The sequence below is a fragment of the Micrasema longulum genome, unplaced genomic scaffold (assembly GCF_059751315.1).
Source record: "Micrasema longulum isolate JH-2025_06_02 unplaced genomic scaffold, ASM5975131v1 h1tg000008l, whole genome shotgun sequence".
Lineage (NCBI taxonomy): Eukaryota > Metazoa > Arthropoda > Insecta > Trichoptera > Brachycentridae > Micrasema > Micrasema longulum.
Window position 1 is genome coordinate 604,145 of NW_028277216.1, and position 22,556 is coordinate 626,700.

Sequence of the window (22,556 nt, forward strand, 5' to 3'; positions counted from 1 at the left end):
ATTTTTTACATCCCTCGACTTTCGAACATTCAACATTCGCACACATTTTCAGGAACCAATTATGTGCGAAAGTCTATTGTATTTCAATGCTTGGGACAAGATGTCGCTCTAATGGTTAGTAATACTGTAATTATATGTCTGTATACTGATAACATAATGAATCATTACATGCAAGAACATTTTTTGCTCAAATTATAATTTATTTTATTTATTTATTTACTTAAGTTAGTTAATATTACATTGTATATTAACTAATATATTTACAATTATAACAAATACTTATTAAATATTTCTTACATAACTACATTATTACAATAAACATAACATGTAAGGTTGAAGCTGTAAGGTTTAAATATCAAATCAAAATGCATATAAATTTTAAATCCTTATTTCAGATTTGCTGTCACAATCTCTGAATGTGTAAGTACAAAATGAACCAGTGCAAGATCTGTTTGTTTGATCCCATATCGTTGAAATATACTTATTCTTCTGACATTCTCAATTATTAAAAGGTGTCAAACCAAAAAATAAAGTCACTAATTATTTTCATTAGGGTTGTGTAAGGTATCTCATCATTTCTCTATCCGCACCATGTGGTGCATAGGGCACTGCATTGGCGCATCAAATGCAGCATATTTCATCATCGGTTACATGAAGGTAAGGTGATCAATCTTACACTTCAGGTGCTATTCCAGGGACTCAAACATTGCAGTGAACGTTAAGAATAAATATTTTCTGTTGATCCTGCCAGGAATCGAACTTGGGACCTCAAGCACGGTCGGCAAACGCTCCGACTACTACCCTACGAGGCAGACATATCTCTACCCAATTTCCTTTTCCAGAATTTACATAAGAGTTGCCGTAAAGCCGAAAACGCTCGTCCAGGGCTCTGCTTTCATTTTTCAAACAGGTCTGTTTCCTTTGTCAGCTTGGACACGGACAAAGGGTATGCAATATTATGTTTCCCAGAATTTGAGTTCATTGTTGGTTGCCATAAAGGAATAATAGAGCATAATATATTTAATCAATTTATTCTAAATTTGTTGCAACAGAGAGGGAAAACATTTTTGAGAAGAGAATATGGAAGTATAGGCATTTACAGGGCTTATGACCTGTCATTGGCTGGTTTAAGCGGCCACTTTACTTATTGTGTTTAAACATCCAAATTTCCTCAACTCTTCCATCTGTTGACTTTTGTGAAGTAAAAGAGCTGAAACCTTTATCATGTGGGTGAGATTCATCCATCCAGCAACAAATTTAGATTGGAATAACTCCCTAGGTAGGAAATCCAGCCAGTCCGCAAAATTTGGACATACTCAAAACATTGTTGAATTAACTAACTGGTAAAAGAAGAAGTATAAGAATTGGAAAATTGTTTTTTTAGGTGTTGCCTAGTAGGTGATTTCAGCCGGATGATATGAATGACAGGTCATAAGCTCTGTTAATGCCTAGACTTCCATATTCCCTTCTCAAAAATGTTTTCCCTCTCTGTTGCAACAAATTGAATTTTATTAAATTATTTCTCCCTAGGGAGGAAATCCAGCCAGTCCGCAAGTATTTGGACGTACTCATAACATTGTTTTATTTATTTTCACTATGGTACCATATCCATAAAGTCTGTATTATTTTTTTTTTAAATGTTATGTTGAATATGCATATTAACATTTAAGATTGTTTTTATTTTATTTTTTATGGCTTACAAATAATGAACAATACAATAAATTGGTATAATATCACAATTTGTTATGTTTAGAAATTTTTCATGAATTAAATGTGAATACAACATGCACAAATAATTAATAGTTAAAAAAAAAAACTTTTTTTTAATCTACTAAATTTAATTTTTGTAACTTTTTATAATTTTTATGTGTATATAACATTTTATTTGGACTTTAATATTGTTATTTTAATTTCACTAGATTTTTTCCCCAATGCTTATTATTATGGCATAACACGGCAACAGCCTAAAAAAAATCAGTACATTAATATGTAAACTGTGAATCAATTGAGTTAAATCGGGTTGTGGTCCTATGACTATCGTCATGGACTCACGGCTCAAAGGTCCGTGGTTAGAATCCCATTCCATCCCAACTTGATTCCTATTTTCTAATTCGAGAGTTATTTACAACTCGTCGAAAATGGCCCTCAAAATTAAATGTTTAAGTAAATCATAAGAACACAAATCTCTTTAAAAAAAATATATAGTGAATTTTTATACCGTAGAATAAATAAATGCAGGTAATCATCATCATTATTTCAATTCCGCACCTAATTGCATAGGGCACTGCATTGGTACACCAATCGCAGCGTATCTTGATCTTTTTGTTACTTAAAGAAAAAATGATCAGTCGTACGCTTGGGGTGCCAGTCAAGGGACTATGAAATATTGTACTGTAAAATCACCTTTTAAAATAAATATTTCATGTCTACCATGTCAGGAACTAAACCTGAGACCTCTTGCATGATAAGCAAACGCGTTGAGAGGATGTGAGAATACATTTTCTTGCAACAAAAGGTAATATAAATAAAAATAATTTCAAATGTACTGTTTTCGTAAAACTAACTAACTAAAACTAAAGTAAATACAATTCTTGGCCAGAGCCCTTATTTCTCCCGGTGAAAGTGATCACATTAAGGTTCCTTATATTTAGAATAAGTGTTTAAATATTTATGTGTGAGATATGACTATATTTTAATTACGTGTGAAAAGGAAACTAAAACACCAAAATATTTTTTCAATAACAGTACTTGCACTGTAGTTTATAAGTTTTTAGGTATAAAATAATAAAAAAAAACTACAAAAAACTAACTAGAATTTAGCTAATGCTCTACATTTGTGAGAAAAGGTTTGAGTGTTTGATGAAGTTGTTGTAGACTCATTTCTGTAGTCCGCTTTTCTGCTCTGCCACATATTTACTCCCATTTTCTCAGATGATCATAAAGGTGTTAAAAATTGACACCAAATTGCAACATTTGATATTTCCTCTTTGCTAAAAATAAAAAAACAAAAAATTATATAATTTACAATACATTTTTAATTACATTTATTACAAAATGACATACTAAAATAAGCACATAAAATAGTAAAATATATCTTATTTAGGTTAGTTGGAAGTTATTCATCAGGTATTGCAATAAACCTGCCAATATACATATTTTTGTATATTGTACTAAAGTTCATCGGTACACGCAAAAATCAAACACCTTAATTATTCCGCATATTGTTAAACCTTATAAAAAGAAAACTTTGAAGGCTATATTTTGTGATTTATATGTTTTATTTCTCAGAGCAAATTATTATGCAGTAAAGGTAATATTTTTAAAGTTGTCTGTAGGTATTGTGATTATGATATTGCAATTCAAATATGTGTAAGCTGATTAATTCTAAATATTCAAAATGATATAAGCGATGTCATATGTAATGGTATAACTTTGTATTTTCCATATGGTGACAAATTTCCTTTTGTTAGGACATGCCAACGTGAGCTGTAGAGAAAATATTTAATATAATATGAATTTTAAACTAATACAAGATATTTTAATAGTACTTACTTTATTTTTCAAAAATTCTTATGTACTTTGGCTTTTAATCTGTTTGGTAATAAAAAAACATTTGAAAAAATAACAAATTGGGTATTATTTAAAGCAAATCTAATAAATAGTTTAAAATGGAAATAAATGATGATTGATATTTAAATATACAAATGTATAATAACTGTGTAGGTAGTGATATTTCATTGTTTTTACAACATCTTTAATACCCAGACTGGTATCTTAACTATAAAAATATATATATTACAATTTATATAATAATAACTGAAGTATTGTATCCTTTTTTATTTAGATTTATCTTTATAATAAAGATATCAGTCATAAAGGTGTAGCGACGAATCTTGCTACTGATTATTTCAGATTTGTGAATTTAAGTACTACTTATCTTTCATTTTTTAGTAAATTACAATTTAAAATGAGAATTTTCAAGAGTGCAAAAAAAACTTGAATTACTTAATAAACAACGTGTCCCACCTCCAAGCAGATGACGAATATATCCTATAGTTTGATTTCCATATATTCCATTACAGCATAAATTTAAATAGCCAATCGATATCGTCCCTTCGAAGGATCCGCTTTACTGGTTTAATATAATCTGAAAAAATACACTTATAAAGGTTAAATTATTTACAGATGTTCTAAAAGAGAATGAGATTTTTTTTAGAAGATAATATCATTAAAAGTCTAGACATTTATAGAGCTTACTATTTACTACTATTATTATTAATATTGATATAATATTTGTTTTAGTACAAAGGTATATTTAAACACCACTATTCATAACAAAAATTATATTATATTACAATAACCTTAATAATATTGTATCCTTTTTATAACACATGCTGTGAGCTATTATAAAGGTGATGGGTTTAGCAAAATTAAATATCTTATGTGTATGCATGTCCAATTGTCTTTCATTGTTTCTTAATAAACATTTGTAATTTTTCACGTCTCTGAGGGAGTTTGTCGTTACAAGATTCTCTTACTTTTTAAAAATATTATTTTCTGGATATTATGTATACCTGTGTTATTTTTATAAATACCTAATTTTACCTTTTTATTTTCATTATTTGTATATGTGTGAATTAAGATGTTCTATTTTGTAATGTACATATATATGAATAAATAAAATTGAAATACCACCACTAAACCACTAATAATAGCCAAGAATTCCTGGCTGCGGCAGCCATTAGAACGCGTTTGACATGCACTGCAGCCAACTGGCTGCCTGCAGCCAGAACGAGACAAAGCAAATGTATGTGACTGCCTCAGTCTCCGCGCACTTGTCGTAGCAGCCAGAAGTATTTTGTGAAACGAATTTGCAATGACTTTCGATACAGAAGATCCATAAAATAATTTTGAAATGAACCCTTTCAAGTAAAGGATGAATTCAATATCTTCTTTTTGGTTTGCGTTTCTTACGAGATAAAATGTAAACAAAAACATCTTCCACATCCATTTTATTTGGACTGGCCGTCAGGCTGGCTGCTTTAACTGGCTTTGCAAAATTTTGACTGCGGCAGCCGAGCTGCCTAGTGGGCGGGAAGCCTAATTATCAACAAAAAAATTAAAGGGGAACATAAAAGCAGTTAATATATTACTTGCGATTTTAACCAAACAAAAATACTGCTGAAACGATAAGTATTTACACACATAATAATTATTTACATTACGAATATCAACAATTAAAACTAACAGTTCGCAGTAGCGGTATTGCTGTACCACTGCGGATATGGTAATACTACAAAAGTTGGAAAAATCAGCACACATGCATGAGATTTTGTATGACTGCAAACGCATGTGTGTTGTATATCCTTTGGCTGTCCCGGGGAAAACGGCTTGGTGGTTTGTTTATTTTTTACTAACACTAGCTTATTCTTAACCTTTTACAATTTATAAATATTATAATGATTAACAACTTGAGAAAAACTCGTAAGGTAGGTTTAAACCGTACACAATATATAAGTTTGATTAAAATACCGAATTAGATAAACATACCTTCAAATGATGATTCCTGTTGTCGCGCAAGATGTACATTTAGGGACGCTGTGGTTCGTATGCAAGTTTCTATAGAGTACAGTAGGTATTTCACAGAGGTTCTATAAAAATAAACAAAATCCCTAAGGACATGTAGATCCGGGGCATACTTATTATTTACAAAAGTAGTTGAACTGTCACTGTATGTTTGTTTATGTTTTGCATTGTTGCAATATAAAAAGTACAGTTTGGCGTGTAGAAAAAATAAATACCCCACATGGCAAACGTTATAAATTTTCATCAGGATAGCAAAAGCGTTATATTTTGTAATAGGTATATTCATCTCGTCAGTGACGCATGCGCACGAGTATTTTTTCTCATTTTCGCCACTCACGCTCTTGCGGTCAGATATCGAACTATGAAACGTCAATTATAAAACCGTCTAAATAACGAGAAATAACGATTTAGGTTTGGTAAATTCAACATAATTAAGTATTTTGGGTCATTCTTAAGGTCACAATAATGTTTCTATTGAGAATCATTATTTTTGGTTTTATGTGTTCGAATTCATTTACGTAATTTGACATGTAATCATCAGAATTGCCATATAGAAAACCAAGTTTAACCGCGTTCAAAAAATAAAAATCCCTAAATTACACCACGTTATATTCTCGTCCGAAAGTCGAGATCATCTCGTGGGTGTCGAGAGTGATCAGAATACCACTGCTGGCTGAGAAACATCCGCGACTGGACGGGAGTGCGTGGGGTTGAGGCGCTGTTCCAGTTGGCGCAGGACCGGAATGCCTACTCTAGAGTGATCGCCAACGTCGGGGAGACCTGATATGGCACAGAAAGAAGAAGAAGAATATTATTTCATTTTGAATACCTTACTAGCGATCAAAATGGAATTATAGGTACCAATTAATTCATCCACTAATCCCGGAATATGTATAAGTCACTGCACAACTATACTCCGGTATATCTAGACGCTAGTTTAGGAATAACTAGCTAAACTAGCGTCTTACGCTTAGATCAGGTACATACTTATTCGTCAAGAAGAAAAGTGATTATACCTCTACGCAAACAGCGTACTTGCGGTCACAGGCCCTATGGCATGGAATGCTCTCCCAGCAGATGAGCAAAACTGTGAAGAGTGAATAAGTTATGTTTCGAAAAAATCTTCAAACTCACCTGTTCTCTAAATTATTTGAATAAATCAAAAACAAATTCAAAAAGTTAAAATCAAATTGATTTATTTATAAAATCACTTTGTGAAGCGCCCCTGAGGTATTACATTATGGAAATGGCGCTATATACTTATATGTACTTCATCCATAGTAATGATAATAATAACAATAAGTAATGAAAACACCTTAGAGTTACTCTGAGGTAAATACAGTTAGAACTTAGAACATAATTCAATAACAAGTGTGCTTTCAGAAAAGTCTAAGAAAAATAGATAGAACCTATTTGATAAAAAAAATCTTAAAATGATCTCTTATTGTGTAATTTTTAGTAACCTAACGGTGTAATTTTTAGAGCGTGTGTCTACCATACTAGAGGTTTCAGGATCGATTCCCGAAATGGTTGACATGAAATATTCATTTTAAAAGGCGTTTTTACACTAGAATGTTTCACAGCTCCTGGACTGGCACCTGAAGCATAAGACTTACCACCGTGTATCAAATGATCAAGATACGCTGTGACTGGTGTATCAAATCAGCGCCCTATATGCCGTTAGGTGCGGGTATTCCTGAAAAAAAATTGGCTTAGAAATAGTAGTATACAAAACGAAAAAAAAAATGTTTCCATTAAATACGACGAACGTTATTATTATTATAAACAAAACAATAATTACGACATTTGAAGAAAAAATGGATAAAACAATCTTTTTATTGAAAAAAAAAATCATTAAAATACGTGCCTATCATAATTGGATCCAAATACAGCGGCAGGTAGTGGAAAAGCGGAAGTTATTAAAACATGTACGTACCGCCACTTTTCCAGATTTTTCGGCTGCGGTAGTGCGGTTAACAGTTAAGGGCCGTTTGCATGTGGTCAATACAATAGATATGACAATATTGTCTTGTCCCAGCTTCGCGAATAGCCTCGACTGCGCAGGACAGAATGCTGGGGCAATATGAAAATTCGGCCGCAGTTCACACGCGAGCGCTGCGAAAATGAATACACGACGGCGTATGCTACGAGCGAATTCATAAAAAAATATTATTCATTTTGTACCAAGATTTGTTGGAATTGTTAGGACGAAAAATTATTTTTTTCTGCAGCCATCATCGGCAACTTTTTTTTGTAGCGACACGTTCACGCCAAGTTAATCGCTATTGTCACATGGTCTTTTAACGCGAGGGCGATGCAGCCGCGCGCTTTATTGTCTGGTGCCGGTGGTGGTAATATCTTTGACCTACAGTATTGTGCGAATTAATGGAATAAAAATTCCTTGTAATCATCAAATACGTTTTATATTAATATTTTGAGTTACAGGTGACGTACAATCGCGAAATATTTTTTATATAATAGTATGTATGTCCTCTTTTTGCTTTTATAACAGCTTGAACACGTTTTGTCATGGAATCAATTAAACCTCGATAATTTTCTTTTATTCTGTCATCTCAAAACCACATCGGAATAACAAATTATATATTTTTTTTCTTGGTAGTGATTCCAATTTTTGTATCCTCAATTGATAAATCGCCCACAAATTTTATTTAAGGTTAAGGTCAGGTGAATTTCCAGGCCAGTCTAAAAGAGTTATCTTTTTATCATTGAAAGGAATTGAGTCCTGTTGAATTACAGCCCCACCATTAGTACAACATTTACTCAGTTCTGTACTCAAGTGCTGCTCCAATAGAGCATTAAACTTTGGGCTATTTATCATTCCTTCTATTGATATCAAAGATCTGGTCCCCATATACGAAAAGCAGCCCCAAAACATCTTCTTCACAGGATATTTCACCGTTTGGTCAATATGAGCCACAGTAAGTTTTTCATCCCCACTCTTTCCAAAAAAATTGTGTGATATCCCTGCACGAGAAAGTGGGTCTCATCTGAAAACAGCACCTTTTTTAGTCTTCTACAGTCCATTTGGTATATTTTCTAGCCCAAATGATCCTTTGCTTCATCATACGTGCCGTCAGGAGTTGTTTCTTCTGTCAAATTGATTTTCTTCCAGGTTCAATGAGTCTTCTTCGCACTGTAGCCGTCAAATCTCGTTGAAGTTCGTAACTTCTTTTTCTGGGGTTTAACTTACTATTTCTTTCATCCCGGACACTAGTTTCCCAATTTCTTCTACATTTCCCAATTCTATTTACTTCAACTGACCCTGTTTCTCTTTTCTGCTAATAATCTTACTGACTGCTCCCTGACTCACAAAACATTCATTTGCAATCTCCTTCTGAGTCATTAATGTATGTTCACTTAAGGTTATAATCTTTCCCCTTTTCCTAGGCGTGATATTCAATTTTTAAGCAACTCAAAAACACATAGGCAAGCAATTTATAAAATTAGTCCTTTTTTTGAGAAAATGTAATAAAAAACAACAGATAGTACACCAACAATTACCAATTTTATTTATTTAACACTACAATACAACTTTTATTTAATACAACACATATTCACAAAAATATGGACATATTGAATCTTATAATTTTATACAAAAATTAAAAACAAAGGTAAACAAAATAAAAATATTTAAAAAAATAACACTATGCTATGAAGATAGGAGAGGAGATGGGAAGGAAAGAAGAAGGAAAAAGGAACAATTTAAATAGTTAGATTGTGGCATTTCAATCTTGACTTAAATATAAATAAAGAAGGGGCGTTTCTAACATTAGTAGGTAGATTATTCCACAATCGAGCGGCTACTACAGTGAAAGAGGAGGCAAGAAAATTAGAGTGATGACAGGGTATTAAAAGGGTTCTCTCGTTACTAGAACGAAGAGATAGTTCGTGTTGTGAAAGAGGATGGAAGAGCTCTCTCAAATAAACAGTCGAAGTGGGATTATTTGAAATATTGAGCTCCAATTTGAACTCGCAAAGTATTAATGAACTGTAAGTCATAATTTTTGGCGCTTAACAACTGCCAAATTGACAGATGAGTGTTGCTATACGTAAAAAAAAAAAAAACTCTTATTCCATTAGTTTGCACAATACTGTACAATTTTAAGTCCCAGGAAAAACAATATGGTATTGTCCACGTGTAAACGGCCTTTTAACAATGTAGCCAACACTGGAATGTGACAGGTGAAAGTTGTTTTCAGCGCACTTGAAAAATGTAAATGATAACGAGTTATCCGCAACATTTCAATGTCAGTCTATTTGTCTATTAGTCTGTCTCTGTTAGGGAATGCGAGGGAATGGTAAATTTGAGCAGTTAGTTGTAACACGTCAATAATTTGGTGGACAAATTTGGTGAACGATGGGGGCTCCCAACGCTAATGGGGTAAGAAGTTTTGTAAAACATAGTATTTTCTAATTTTATCCAACTCAAATGAGTCGTTAACGTCGCGTGGAAATAGAAATGTGAATTATTTAATTTATTTAAACCAATCTGGCGATGTAGTGCAAACTGTCATAAATGTGGTATAAATTTTAAATCTTTCATTATATTCCCTTTCTTTTTTTGGGCAGTTATTTTCCCCCAGGCAGTTTTAAAATATATGACTAAAAGTAAATATATTATATTTATTAATACTAGTAAGTGTTATAGTTACACTTATGTAAGTGTTATAGTAAGTTAATTTCCGTAATCGAGTTTTGAAAAAACACAAAGCTTAGTTTATTAATTTTGTGAAAAATTCTTATTTTTGTCATAAGTACACAAAGCTTAATTCTAATTATTGGTAAATCTGGTAGTAACTATATTGCCATTATTATTAAATAAATGAGTTGTATAGATAAGCTTCAAGGTAATTCAAGTAAAGTCACTTCCTCAGATAAAACTATCTAATCCAATAAATTGATCAATCAAGATGTTATCCATATGCAATAATGAGTTATTTCTACAAAATTCAATTGTTTGAATCGGGATGAAAATTTAAAGGATACAAAAAATTCTAGTTAAAATTATCAACACCTTAACATTAATACCTGTTAAAAAAATCCTGAATTATTTTATTCTTTCCGAGACATAAAACTGATCACCTACCTTAGTGTAACGGATCAATATACTCAGCATTTGGTGAACTAATGCAGTAGTCCGCGCACCACCTGGCGTGGATTGGAACGTGATATATATAACAGAATTTAATTCATATTTTAGCACCATCTACTAGCAAAATTTTTAGTTATCATATTTTTTATCATTTTATTTATTAGTTTTCACTATTTTATTATTAATTATATATATATGTACACATATGTATGTGCATTTGTGTATGTATATATGCATGTTCATGTGTATATATGTATGTATGTATGTATGTGTATGTATGTATTTATGTATGTGTATGTATGTATGTGTATGTATGTATATGTATGTATGTATATACAGGGTGTTCATTAAACCCTGTCACATCCGAAACCACAACAATCAGTATGAGCAAGAAGACATATTGGCAAATTAAAATAATTTTTTATAACAAATAAAATTTAAAAAAATAAAATATCAAAAAAAGCAAATGATTGCTTACTTCTGCAGGGGAAAAACGAGGAGGGGGGTGGGATGTCTGAAAGGCCGACAACCGCCCGGCCGCGCTCCCTTCTATTTCTGTATTTCTGAAATAACTCAGTCAGTCAGTTTTCCTGATTGGTTCGTTTACGGTAAGCAAACCAGATATCCTTTACAGCTCTCATATCAGTGACGTGGTTCAAAGTAGTGCGTTTTTATCAAACATTTTTTATTATTTTTTTCATACATTTTCAAGAATCTTTGCTCTACAATAGAATGCTCTTATTTTTACTACGCCCAAGAAAACATTTTTTCTATCCAATTTGAAGAAATAATTTGGATGAATGTTGTTCACATCATAAAAGTTTCAGCTCTATAAAACTTCAAAAATTTAAGAGATGTGGAAATTTAAACACAGAAAGAACCGTGAATGTTAGACCGTGTGCAAAGTGATCGCTTAAACCATCCAATGACAGGTCATAAGCACTGTAAATGTCTAGTCTTCCATATAATTCTAAGAATTTTTGAATCTCTGTTGAGACTTGACTTGCAAATGTTTATTTTGTGCCTTTGAGACTGTTTAAATATTGTGAACATAGGTATTCAGTTTTCCAAAACAAAAGCCATCTTCATGAGCAATATTCAAAATTGGATTTTGTCTAAGGGAAAAGACCATTGCAGGAGACTGCTGCGAGACATTGCATACATTTGTTCATAACTAAACGTAATATGGTGCACACAATGTGCTGCGCATGTTTCAAATACTGATATGGAATTTTTAATTTATTTTTACATATGTATGCTTCCACTTTCCACTATGTTGTATCCCAACTCAGCACAGGGTTTTCGGTCTCACGGATTCGGTTTGGCATACGTTGCTATTTTATTTCATATATGTAATCCCAGGGATATTCCAACCTGTAGAGGTTTCCGTAGGGAAAGGAGACTACGATAAAGGATTCCTTCAGATACTAGGTCAACTCGTTAGTGTAGGGAATTGTACGCATTAACAGGCAGGTGAATTATTGTTGACATTATAATGTTGTTCAATTTGTTGCCAACTAATCTTTAAACGAGGAAAAAATAAGAGTAACTACTAATATTATTATAATTTTCTGTAATGAATAAATAATATGAAAAATCAGATTCAATAACTGGTTCTTTGTCAGTATGTTATTTACACCACAAATCGCCCGAGTTTAATAATAGGTAATAAAAGTATTCGGCATTTGATTAAAAAGAGAAAGTTAAGTAATAAATTGTTACGTAATTTATTTTGCACCAGTTGTAGGCAAGTAGGTTTAACTACATGTTTTTTTGTTTGTTATGTCATAGAAAGAGTCACAGTATACAATGAAGTATTGATAGATACTTCAACAATGTTGGAGAAGAATCTTTTGAGAAGGAAATATGGTTTTTGAACTCTTGACATTTACAGGGCTTATGACCCGTTATTGGTTGGTTTAAAAATATAACAGTAACAGTGTAAGTCACTCTCCAAGTAAAAGATCTAGTCTCTTTTTTGGAAAGTTACAGTTATAAGATTAACTAAATATATAAAAGTAAATTGTAATAGAAACAAAAAAAATACGGACAAATATCCACACCTATATTTGAACACTTACACACTTATTAGTCATATATTTATGACTGCGTAATCCTAACATCTTCAGAGTTGAGTGCATTTCCTCGAATACAGAATATTATAATCCCTTCTCTCGCATATTTAGGGAATAAAATAGGATTCATAAGTGCAACAATTCATAGACTTTTTAGGGAATTCCTTAAGTCAATTGAAAAATAATTTGTTATCTATTATTAAGTCATTTTTACAAGTAATCATAATGTAATTTTGTATTTTTTTTGCGCTTTCTTTTGTGTATTCATTTCCCTAGTTTTTTTCTTAAATTTTCTTCTTTTATTAATTTATAATCTGTAACACATTGCGTGCTATGATCTATGTATGTATGTCCAGTTATCTGTTATTGTTCCCTAATAAAAATCAAATGAAACGAACAAAATGAACAAAATGAACAAAATGAATGAAATGAATGGAATGAACGAAATGAAGTGAATGAAGTGAGTGAAGTGAACAAAATGAAAAATCATAGCGCTCAAACATAAAATATAATTTTTTTGGCTTAGTTTAATAGTCTTAACAAATAATACATTAAAAAAACCACTGAACTTCCTCATTATATTACGAAAATTGAGCTGTATCCATAAAAAAAGAATGTTCAACAGGTGGCCAGCACTTCAGAGGAATACCTTTACTCGCCATCGCTACTCATCAATCTAGACTTTAGTAAAAGTCCTACCAAATTCAACCCTCCCATCTCAGCAGCTAATCCCGGGGAGACGTGGTTGGTTGTCCGACCTCTACAGAAAGGAGACTACGATAAAGGATTCCTTCAGTTACTAGGTGAACTCACTAGCGTTGGAAATTGTACGCGCCAACAGTTTGAAGGTGAATTATTGTTTTAAAATAATAATGATTCACATTATGATCTTGTTTAATTTGTTGCCAACCAATAGGTAAGAAGGTACATGTTTTTTATATTTTTATTGAGTGCTTGTGGGTTTTTTTTTACTTCTATGACGATTTCTTGCTAGTATATTCATTAAAAATTTAGTATAACTATGTATTTCTTTTAAAAAGTTCTCCACCGAAAAGTCATACAAATTGGCTTAGTCAGTCTTTAAATGTACACCGGAACCTCTTTTTACACAATGGATACGTTCTACGCGTAAAAAAATATACTCAAAAATGAATAATGGTAAGAATATTTTTTTTTTATAAAAATCAATTTGAGATTTTAAAAAAATAAATTATTTACTATTCATTATCTTCTTCTTCAACCTTGTTCTCTCCACTGCTGGATAAAGGCTTCTTCCAAACGCTTCCATTCTTTCCTATCACCCGCTTTTATCATCCATGTTTTACTGGCTATCGAGGCAATGTCATTGACCCATCTTTTTTGTGGCTTTCCACCCCATGGTCTCCACTCTGGGTCTCACCTGTCATCATTTTGCCTCGCCGAGTGTTCTGCCTACTGCCATTTTAATTTTGCTGCACGATCCATGATATCTGCGACTCCGGTTCGGGGCCTTTTTTCTACATTTCTTATTCTGTCTCTTAAACATACACCAAGCATCTGTCTTTCCATGGATTGTCACGTGCATTTTAGTTTCTGGCTACTTTTCTGTGTCACAGACATAGTTTCTAGTCCGTATGTCGTCACCGGCGACATACAAAATTCGTAGACTTGTCTTTTTAAGCACATTGGGACTTGTTTATTTTCAAAAATATACTTTAGCTTGTTGAAAGCAGCCCAACTTAGCTCTATTCTTCTTGGCAACTCCCCTGTCTGGTTATCTTTACCAAGTTTGACTTTGTGTCCTAGATACATGTATTTATCAATCACTTAAATTTTATTATTGTTAATGAAAATGTTTTCCTTGTTGGACTCTATAATCTTTGTTTTATCCAAACGAATCCCTATTGAAGTCCCATGTAGTTCCATAATTGTTTCGCCTAGTTCGTCCATGTGTTTACTTATGACCCATCTACGAATCTCAGGTGACTCAAGAACATGCCACCGATCTTTACACCCTTATTCTCCCAATTCAGGGTATTAAATACATCCTCCGAGGCTAGTGTACAGAGCTTCGTTGATATTGTGTTCCATTGTTTGACACCTTTCTCTATTTTGATTTTACCAGTTTTTGTGTTCTTATCAATCCTCACATCCATAGTAGCACTGTCATAAATGAATGTTATTAGTCTTATATATCTAGAATCAACTCTGGCATTTTGGAGTGCTTCAATAAGAGCTATTTATAATACCTACCTGAATTTTATTTAAAAATATGCCATGACACAAAATACTTTAACAAATCATAACAAAGATTATAAAAGGTATTATATGAATATTTACTTTATTGTGACACACTTGTGTATAAAATTTGATGAAATAGCCGGACTTTAAACATGTTTTTATGGGGTAAACAAACAGTATGTACAGAAATATTGTCAATTTCTTTGTATATTAGTGTAGGACACTCACCAAAAAATTGTTTACTCTAAATACAATAATTTAAATTATGTTAAATATAACAAATGTAAAAGACAAGAAATGAAAAAATATGTATATGATAATAAAAATAATTAAATATCTGCTTCTCTCAATATTTCTATGATTTTTGACTTACATTTAGGTGAATTGTCATAAAAAATATCAGCCTCGGTAAATCTATTATTATATTTCTCGTAACATCTTTTAAATAATAAAAAACTTATAATTTGGGCAAGGTTTGTGTAAAAATAATAATTTGGCAGTAGGTTATAAATATTGTGTATTAAAAAAAATAGATGTATATCTTTCAAACAATAAAAATATATTTTAATCAAAAGCTGGGATGAATAAATTGACCATGCTGTTTGTTGTTTTATCTAGAAATGTTAAATAAATTAATGTTCTCCTTTGTTCAAGGTTCATGATTTTGTGGTGACATGCGGTTGATTGGTAATTTAGAAATGTGAAGATAGTATCGAAAATTATTTTTCTAAAATTTTCTAGTCTGATATAGGTGGAACATAGAGGGTTCCGTATTTTTCATGTCTGAAAAAGAGCAAAACTCTGAAATTATTACTTAAAAATTGAATATAAAAAACTTTCTTTTGTAGGAATACTAACCGATATTTTTTATGCAATGTAAAATCCATAATTATGTTTATCTACATTTTTATTTTCATAGATATTTCTTAAATACATTTATATTATGGTGAGGCCTATGTTTTAAAGATAATTTAATTCAGGATAAAATAAGTAATTTATTATGCTCAGTTTTGAAGTCCTTGCTTTAACATCTGTTAATGAGGATTATTGCAAAAATGAATGTTGATAAGACTATTGTTATTTTTGTATATAATTATGTATGTATATGGTTTTAACTTTTTTTAGAACGTTTTCACTACATGAAGCAATCTGGGGGCTATTTTGTAACCGTTATCGAGGATACAAGATCTAAGAAAATTATTGGCAGTTCAACATTGACAGTCGAACAAAAGTTCATACACAATTGTTCACTGGTAAGTCTTTTGAATTATACTCTTTTTATCAACAAAAAAAATATGTGAACATATTAATAGTGAATATGTAATATAATTTTAATTTTATTCAACTATGAAGAAAAAAAATTTCTTAATTTTGCATAATGTTTCCATCATATATTTTTTTTATTCTGCTTCTAAGGCCTTAGTGACTCAATTGTTTAAAATGTATTTTAATATTTCATTTAATTTTGTATTATCATAAGAACCAAGGACTAGTCTATTTGTTATTTGGTTTGTAAAAACTGAAAAAAAATATTCAGATGTTATATATATACCCATTATCAATAATTTTGAATGTTTATGATAGTGGAATAAAAATGACAAGAAAACCTGTAAATTATTTTTTTACATAAGAAATAATTTATTAAAGAAAAACTCATAGCTTATTTTCCTCGTTCAAAATTTATTTCGGAAATACTGAAAGTGTAATAATTACAATGATTACATACATATTTTACAAAGGTACACATTTTACCTATGTACCTACTAACAACACAGTAATTCGAGTTAAGTGCTTTGAAATAAAATAAAAAGTGATTTTATGCCATATTTCAGCATAAAAGAGTTTTATATTTCATTGTTGAATATTATAATACTATCGTGTCAACCGATTATAGTTCTAAATTAATTATAAAACTGTCACAGTATATTTATTTATTTATACTTTTACATTGTTTGTATTCTTTTTTTTAAGAAAACATATTGTGTTCTAATATTAGAACTCATTTTTGATTTTTTTGTATCTATCGTATTCTTCCAGTAGCTTTTATTTAAATTTAAAATAAAATGTATATCCACACGCAGGCCATGCCTTTGTGGTATTTTTTTGTTTGTTTATGTAATTGTTTTTTTAGTATTTGTAACTTATGTATACCTATTGTAAAACGCAAAGAAAAAAAATATAACAAATGAATTTAAAAAAAACATGGATTGGTTTGTTAAAACTGCTTCCACAAAGCTTGTAAGATCTCAATTTTGCACATGCACGGACTTGTGAATTCAGTTATAACCAACCGCCTCATAGGAACCAACAGATTTACGCAGTTTCTTATTCCAGAATTAGATAGAGGGTAATGAATTTTACTTCAGTTAGCGCATAACTGCTCAGGTGAAAGGTTGTGTTTGGGTTTGTCACAATTTTTTAGAAGTTGTTAATGTATGAATATCAAATCCATCTCAGATCGCCACGATTAACGTCAAATTAAAAAATGTTTGTTGTAGTTATTAAAAAGATTAGTCAACTTATAGCTGATTTTATTATATATGAAAAATAGGTCCTGATTGTTTAGAAGTCAAATTTTTAGGGAAGCATTGGTTTCATTCAATTTATGGACGGACCACCGCGCATGATATGTACAAAAGTAGTTTTCCAAATATCTGTTAAGTATTTGGTCTTATATTTTGCGTAATGTTTTCACTAATTATTTTTATTGTTTTATTTAGAGAGGCAGATTAGAAGATGTAGTGGTGAATAATACATATAGAGGGAATCAACTAGGAAAGTTGTAAGTACCCCGGTTTTAATATTTAACTATTTTATACTTACTGTTTTTTATATTAGGTATATAGCATATTTTTAATTAGGTAGCCACGAGTTTATTTATCATACAAATGGCATTATTTTTATTATCAGCTATCAATTAAGTATTTTATTACCAAGATAAGCTTTTCGAGAATTGATTTGTATCAGTTCTAATTTGTTTTGTTTTGTAAAAAGCACTTTGTGTGGTTGATTTCAATACATTTAGTGAATTACACAATATGTTTTTGTATTAATCTACTAATTAGAATGAATAAAATACTTGGTGTACTTCCATTTGTATATTATAAACAATAATAAAATTGCTGTAAACTTGTTATTCAAATTAATTTCTATGAATTTGTTGTGCTTTTGTTTTATGCAAAAAAATATTTAAATTATCACTTTAAAAAATGAATATTTTATTTGTTTATATACCATCAAATTAAGACACGATTAATTATTAATTAATTTTTTTAAATATATTTTTCTATATTATATTATTAGCACTATTATTTTTTAAAGTTTTGTAATTTTTAAATTACTCCGCTTATGACGTTACAAGTTCTCTATGATGAGTTCTGCCGATTGGTGAATTGGCTTCCTATAAACCGGATATCTATCACAAAACCATTGTTGGATGATTCGATTCACAAAAACTCATGACGTTATTCAAAGTTGTTCATTTTTATGAATTTTTTCATACATACTTCGCCGTACATTGAATGTTCTAATTTTTACGGAGTGTAAAAAAACACTTTTTATATCCAATTTCCTGTAGCATTAAAACTTCCTCGTTGTACTAAAGCTATTTGTTAATATATTTTTTTGTTGCTGCTGAAATGGAATAATTTTAGTTTATTATTGAAAGAGTGCCGTATTATTTATTATCTAAAATATTTCTTAATCCCAGAGGAAGAATTAGAAGATAAAACATCCAACTGCTTTTATCAAATATAAAACTCATATTTTTTCATAGAATTGTTGTGACTGTGACTCTGTTGGCGGAGTCCCTCGGGTGCTACAAGATGTCACTGGACTGTAAAGATAGTCTCATCGGGTACTACAAGAGCTTGGGGTACAATCTGGAACCGGGAAATTCAAACTCCATGAACAGGAGGTATGAAAATATCACACAAATTAATTAACTTTATACGTATATTATGATTATCAATTCCACGGAACCTCTTTTTACATGGAGGATAAGTTCCACACAGTGCCTTAACAAAACTAACATATCAAAGTATTTTGATAGATTACAATGGATCTAAATGTTTTTTTCTGAATTTGAATTTTTTATACTTTTCATGGTCACCCAAATAACAAGCGAGCTGTTCTTAGAAAAATTATAGTACGTAATATGCTTAGTTATTGAGTTCAATGTTAAGAGTATTTGTGTTTTCAGATTTGATTCATCCTGACAATTAGCCACTAGGACAACTGCCACGCATGCCAAGCTGTAAATCATCTCACTGACTGTGGATCACGACACCATACTCAATACACGTCAATACTACGCACTTCACACATGTTTTATTACAAGAAAAATATCGTCGACAGTTTGCAGTCCTTACTTTCATTTCTTTTCCAGCACAGCTGATGATGCGTAATTTAAAATAAGACCATTATTATCATTAGATATCATTGTTAGGTAAAATTATTTCCTGACAATAAATGTACATTTTGTAAGTTGATTATATTCTTGTTTGTTTCGATAGAGGTTTATTAACAAAAATCTGTTCATGTTATGATCTTTCACACGAGCCAGTGTAAAAGATCATCTGTGTGGTTAGATTTAGAGGCTTCTGTCACTAAAACAATTTGTACTTGAGACAAGATTACGAGTTCGGACTGAACAATTGTTAATATGGTTGCATAGCAAAGAAAATTGATTAAGATTATGGCGTTGAGATTTTATCACGTTGTGTGGTGAGCGGCTTGAAGGATCATGATATTTGTCTATAAAAAAATACTACTTTTCAATTCACATCTCAAGTAGTTAAAGAAAATAATAAAATGTTTCAATGACATTATAAAGTATTGTATAAAATATTTTAATATTATGATAATACTTTATGGTCAGTTTGAAATAAGGAAAATTGTAAAAATGATATTTTTTTATGGAATGGTGACATGATCGAGGTTGTCCTGGTATATAATTCATTATTGTATTATCATTTTAATTAACAATGGTTTGGGAATTAAATTATTTTAAAAATACTAACATTGATTGAAGAACTATGAATGTGTTCATTTCACGTTAAGTAAAATAAATAAATTTACAAAACTATGTGTTTCTACTGCTCGTTTTTCACCTGTCTTAATATTGTCATTACCAAAAGAAGTATGCTCTGTCGACATTGTTATACTTTTATTTAACATACATTTATGTACACTTGCAGTAAACATTCATACCCGAATACACACATACTGGATTATCATCATAAGCAATTATATTTTTATGTAAATACTTGCTTTTAGTCAAAAATGAATGAAGAGTAGGTACCACGTAATAGTACAATGAATATCATTAGCAATATAATATACATCGGTACTTAGAAAATATGATTGATATTTCAAACATATTATTGATTGAAGAAATGAGTGGATGAAAGCATCATTTTGCAAATTTACAAAAATGTACTTTCTTTACATAGATGCTGATTTTATGTATAGCACTTTCATATATCGTATGGGCACAGATTGAAATAATAATAATAATAATGTCTCGTAATATTATTTTTGTGCTTACTTTGGGAAACAAAAAACAAACATTTAAATTTATATGATGATAACTTGCAGATTTGATTTTGACATGTTCAACTGATTAAAGATGCAATTTAAAAAATGACCGTACAAAATTTATGTATTATTTTCTATTTGATTAAGACAAGTAGACTGGTCCTAAAGTCGAACTAAACGTAAGTCAAATAAAATTTGTTAGAGTGGCATTATTGCTGTTTTGTGAATAGTTACAAGTGAAAAGGCACAATATGCTATGGACTTGACATTCACATTTGTGCCAGTCTTTGACTCCATTCAATTTTTTTCAGTCAACAACTCATACTCTGAATGCATCAAGCTAAAAACAGATCTTGCGTTTTTGTAGGGTTCACATAAAGTTCTCTTGTATTTCAATCTAACTGAGTGCTAAAAGTATGTCAAAACTATAAACCACTACATATCTTTATTTGATCTGCCTTAGGTAATTAATGCAATCTTATCGCAAGTTAACAATTAACATAAAAAATCCTGTCACGATGGGATTTAAAAATAATATTTATTTACCTAAACAAATTAAACATGTCTGAAAAAGATTACTGTTACGTATATTACATTAGTTCGATGCCTGTAGATACTGGATTTAATATGGTTTAAAATAACCAACCCATCTTCAGGTTTCCTTAACTCACCCGGGCCTAAGGCGGGTAGCTAGGGGTCCCCCAGGAGCATATCTATTCAATAAGCTTTTGGTTAATCATCATATTGTTTTTTTTTTTTGCATAATCCTACCCTATAATGTTGAAAATGTATCAAAATTATTAAAATATTATTCTGCCGAATTCATTCAATAATAATTCATATTTGTCTTTGCTTTTCCCCCCACAAACAGCAAACATTACGATTCATCTCTCCAGTTGAATAATTATTGATATGTTGATCAGTTCGCACATGCACATTTGATCGCCTATTTCCAGCCATAACTGCAAAAATCTGGATTTCGTGCTCCCATTTTACATGCATTCCCCTTTCTAATTCCCCAGTTTAAAACAGTTTTATATACACTACCAGTCATGGGTTGTCAAATCATAATGACAGCTCGCCGGCAGTTCACGTTTGAACTACGGGATGCGGACCTGACAAGTCAGTTCCCAAGGGAAGACACACGGGAGTTGGCTGCAGAGACAGAGGGCCTAGAGAGATTTCGTGGATACCATATGCTCCACATAGGAAGCAGACATGGATTAAGTAAATAAAAATTATTTGTATTTAAATTTATTTCAACAGAGAGGGAAAAAGTTTTCGAGAAGGGAATATGGAAGTCTAGGCATTTACAGGGCTTATGACCTGTCATTGGCTGGTTTGAGTGGCCACTTTACACACTGTGTAACATCACCATTCTGCCCATGTTTGAACATCCACATTTCCTCAACTCTTCCATCTGTTGACTTTTGCGAAGTGAAAGAGCTGAAACCTTTATCACGTGGGTGAGATTCATCCGGCTGAACCAAATCACCTACTAGGCAACGCCTGGAAACAATTTTCCAATTTTTATACTTTTTCTTTTACCAGGTAGTAATTCAACAATGTTTGATTATGTCCAAATGCTTGCAGACTGGCTGGATTTCCTCCCAAGGGAGTTGTTCGTATTTAAATTTATTTCAACAGAGAGGGAAAAAGTTTTCGAGAAGGGAATATGGAAGTCTAGGCATTTACAGGGCTTATGACCTGTCATTGGCTGGTTTGAGTGGCCACTTTACACACTGTGTAACATTCACCATTCTGCCCATGTTTGAACATCCAAGCAAGCATTTGGACATAATCAAACATTGTTGAAAAATTATTTGAGTTAAAACGATGCGTAATAAAAAAAGGATGGAAAAATAATTAATTTCCTTTGCCATATATTGCGATCAATATTAAAATGAGATGACCTTTTAAATAAAAACATGTTTAATTGACTCAGCATTTATTATAATAAATGTACATATACATAATTCATAGCTAAAACTATAATATCAATATATTTGGAGAATAAATACAAG

The 22,556-nt window shown here is 31.2% G+C and overlaps 1 protein-coding gene and 1 long non-coding RNA gene across 2 annotated transcripts; one reads left to right on the forward strand and one right to left on the reverse strand.

The window, feature by feature from the left end:
* Positions 1 to 2,730: 2,730 nt before the first annotated feature.
* On the reverse strand, positions 2,731 to 5,725 carry LOC148285754 (uncharacterized). The gene is made up of 3 exons (XR_015823449.1): positions 5,551 to 5,725; positions 4,027 to 4,147; positions 2,731 to 2,990 (listed from the first exon to the last, which is right to left on the reverse strand). It is a non-coding gene; the product is annotated as an uncharacterized LOC148285754 (long non-coding RNA).
* A 3,977-nt stretch (positions 5,726 to 9,702) lies between these two features.
* Positions 9,703 to 19,487, forward strand: Gnpnat (glucosamine 6-phosphate N-acetyltransferase). Its single transcript, XM_088232866.1, has 6 exons — positions 9,703 to 9,988; positions 13,400 to 13,622; positions 16,120 to 16,247; positions 17,715 to 17,776; positions 18,770 to 18,910; positions 19,196 to 19,487. The coding sequence occupies exons 1-6, from the start codon at positions 9,965 to 9,967 to the stop codon at positions 19,209 to 19,211; spliced, it is 594 nt and encodes a 197-aa protein (XP_088088992.1). The 5' UTR covers positions 9,703 to 9,964; the 3' UTR covers positions 19,212 to 19,487.
* Positions 19,488 to 22,556: the final 3,069 nt, after the last annotated feature.

What these genes read in the sequence shown, in the direction of transcription:
- Gnpnat (XM_088232866.1), top strand. Translation starts at nt 9,965, where the DNA reads ATGGGGGCTCCCAACGCTAATGGG. An exon ending in GGGCTCCCAACGCTAATGGG is followed by an intron (nt 9,989 to 13,399) that starts GTAAGAAGTTTT and finishes AATGTTCAACAG; the next exon opens with GTGGCCAGCACTTCAGAGGA. An exon ending in TCATACACAATTGTTCACTG is followed by an intron (nt 16,248 to 17,714) that starts GTAAGTCTTTTG and finishes TGTTTTATTTAG; the next exon opens with AGAGGCAGATTAGAAGATGT.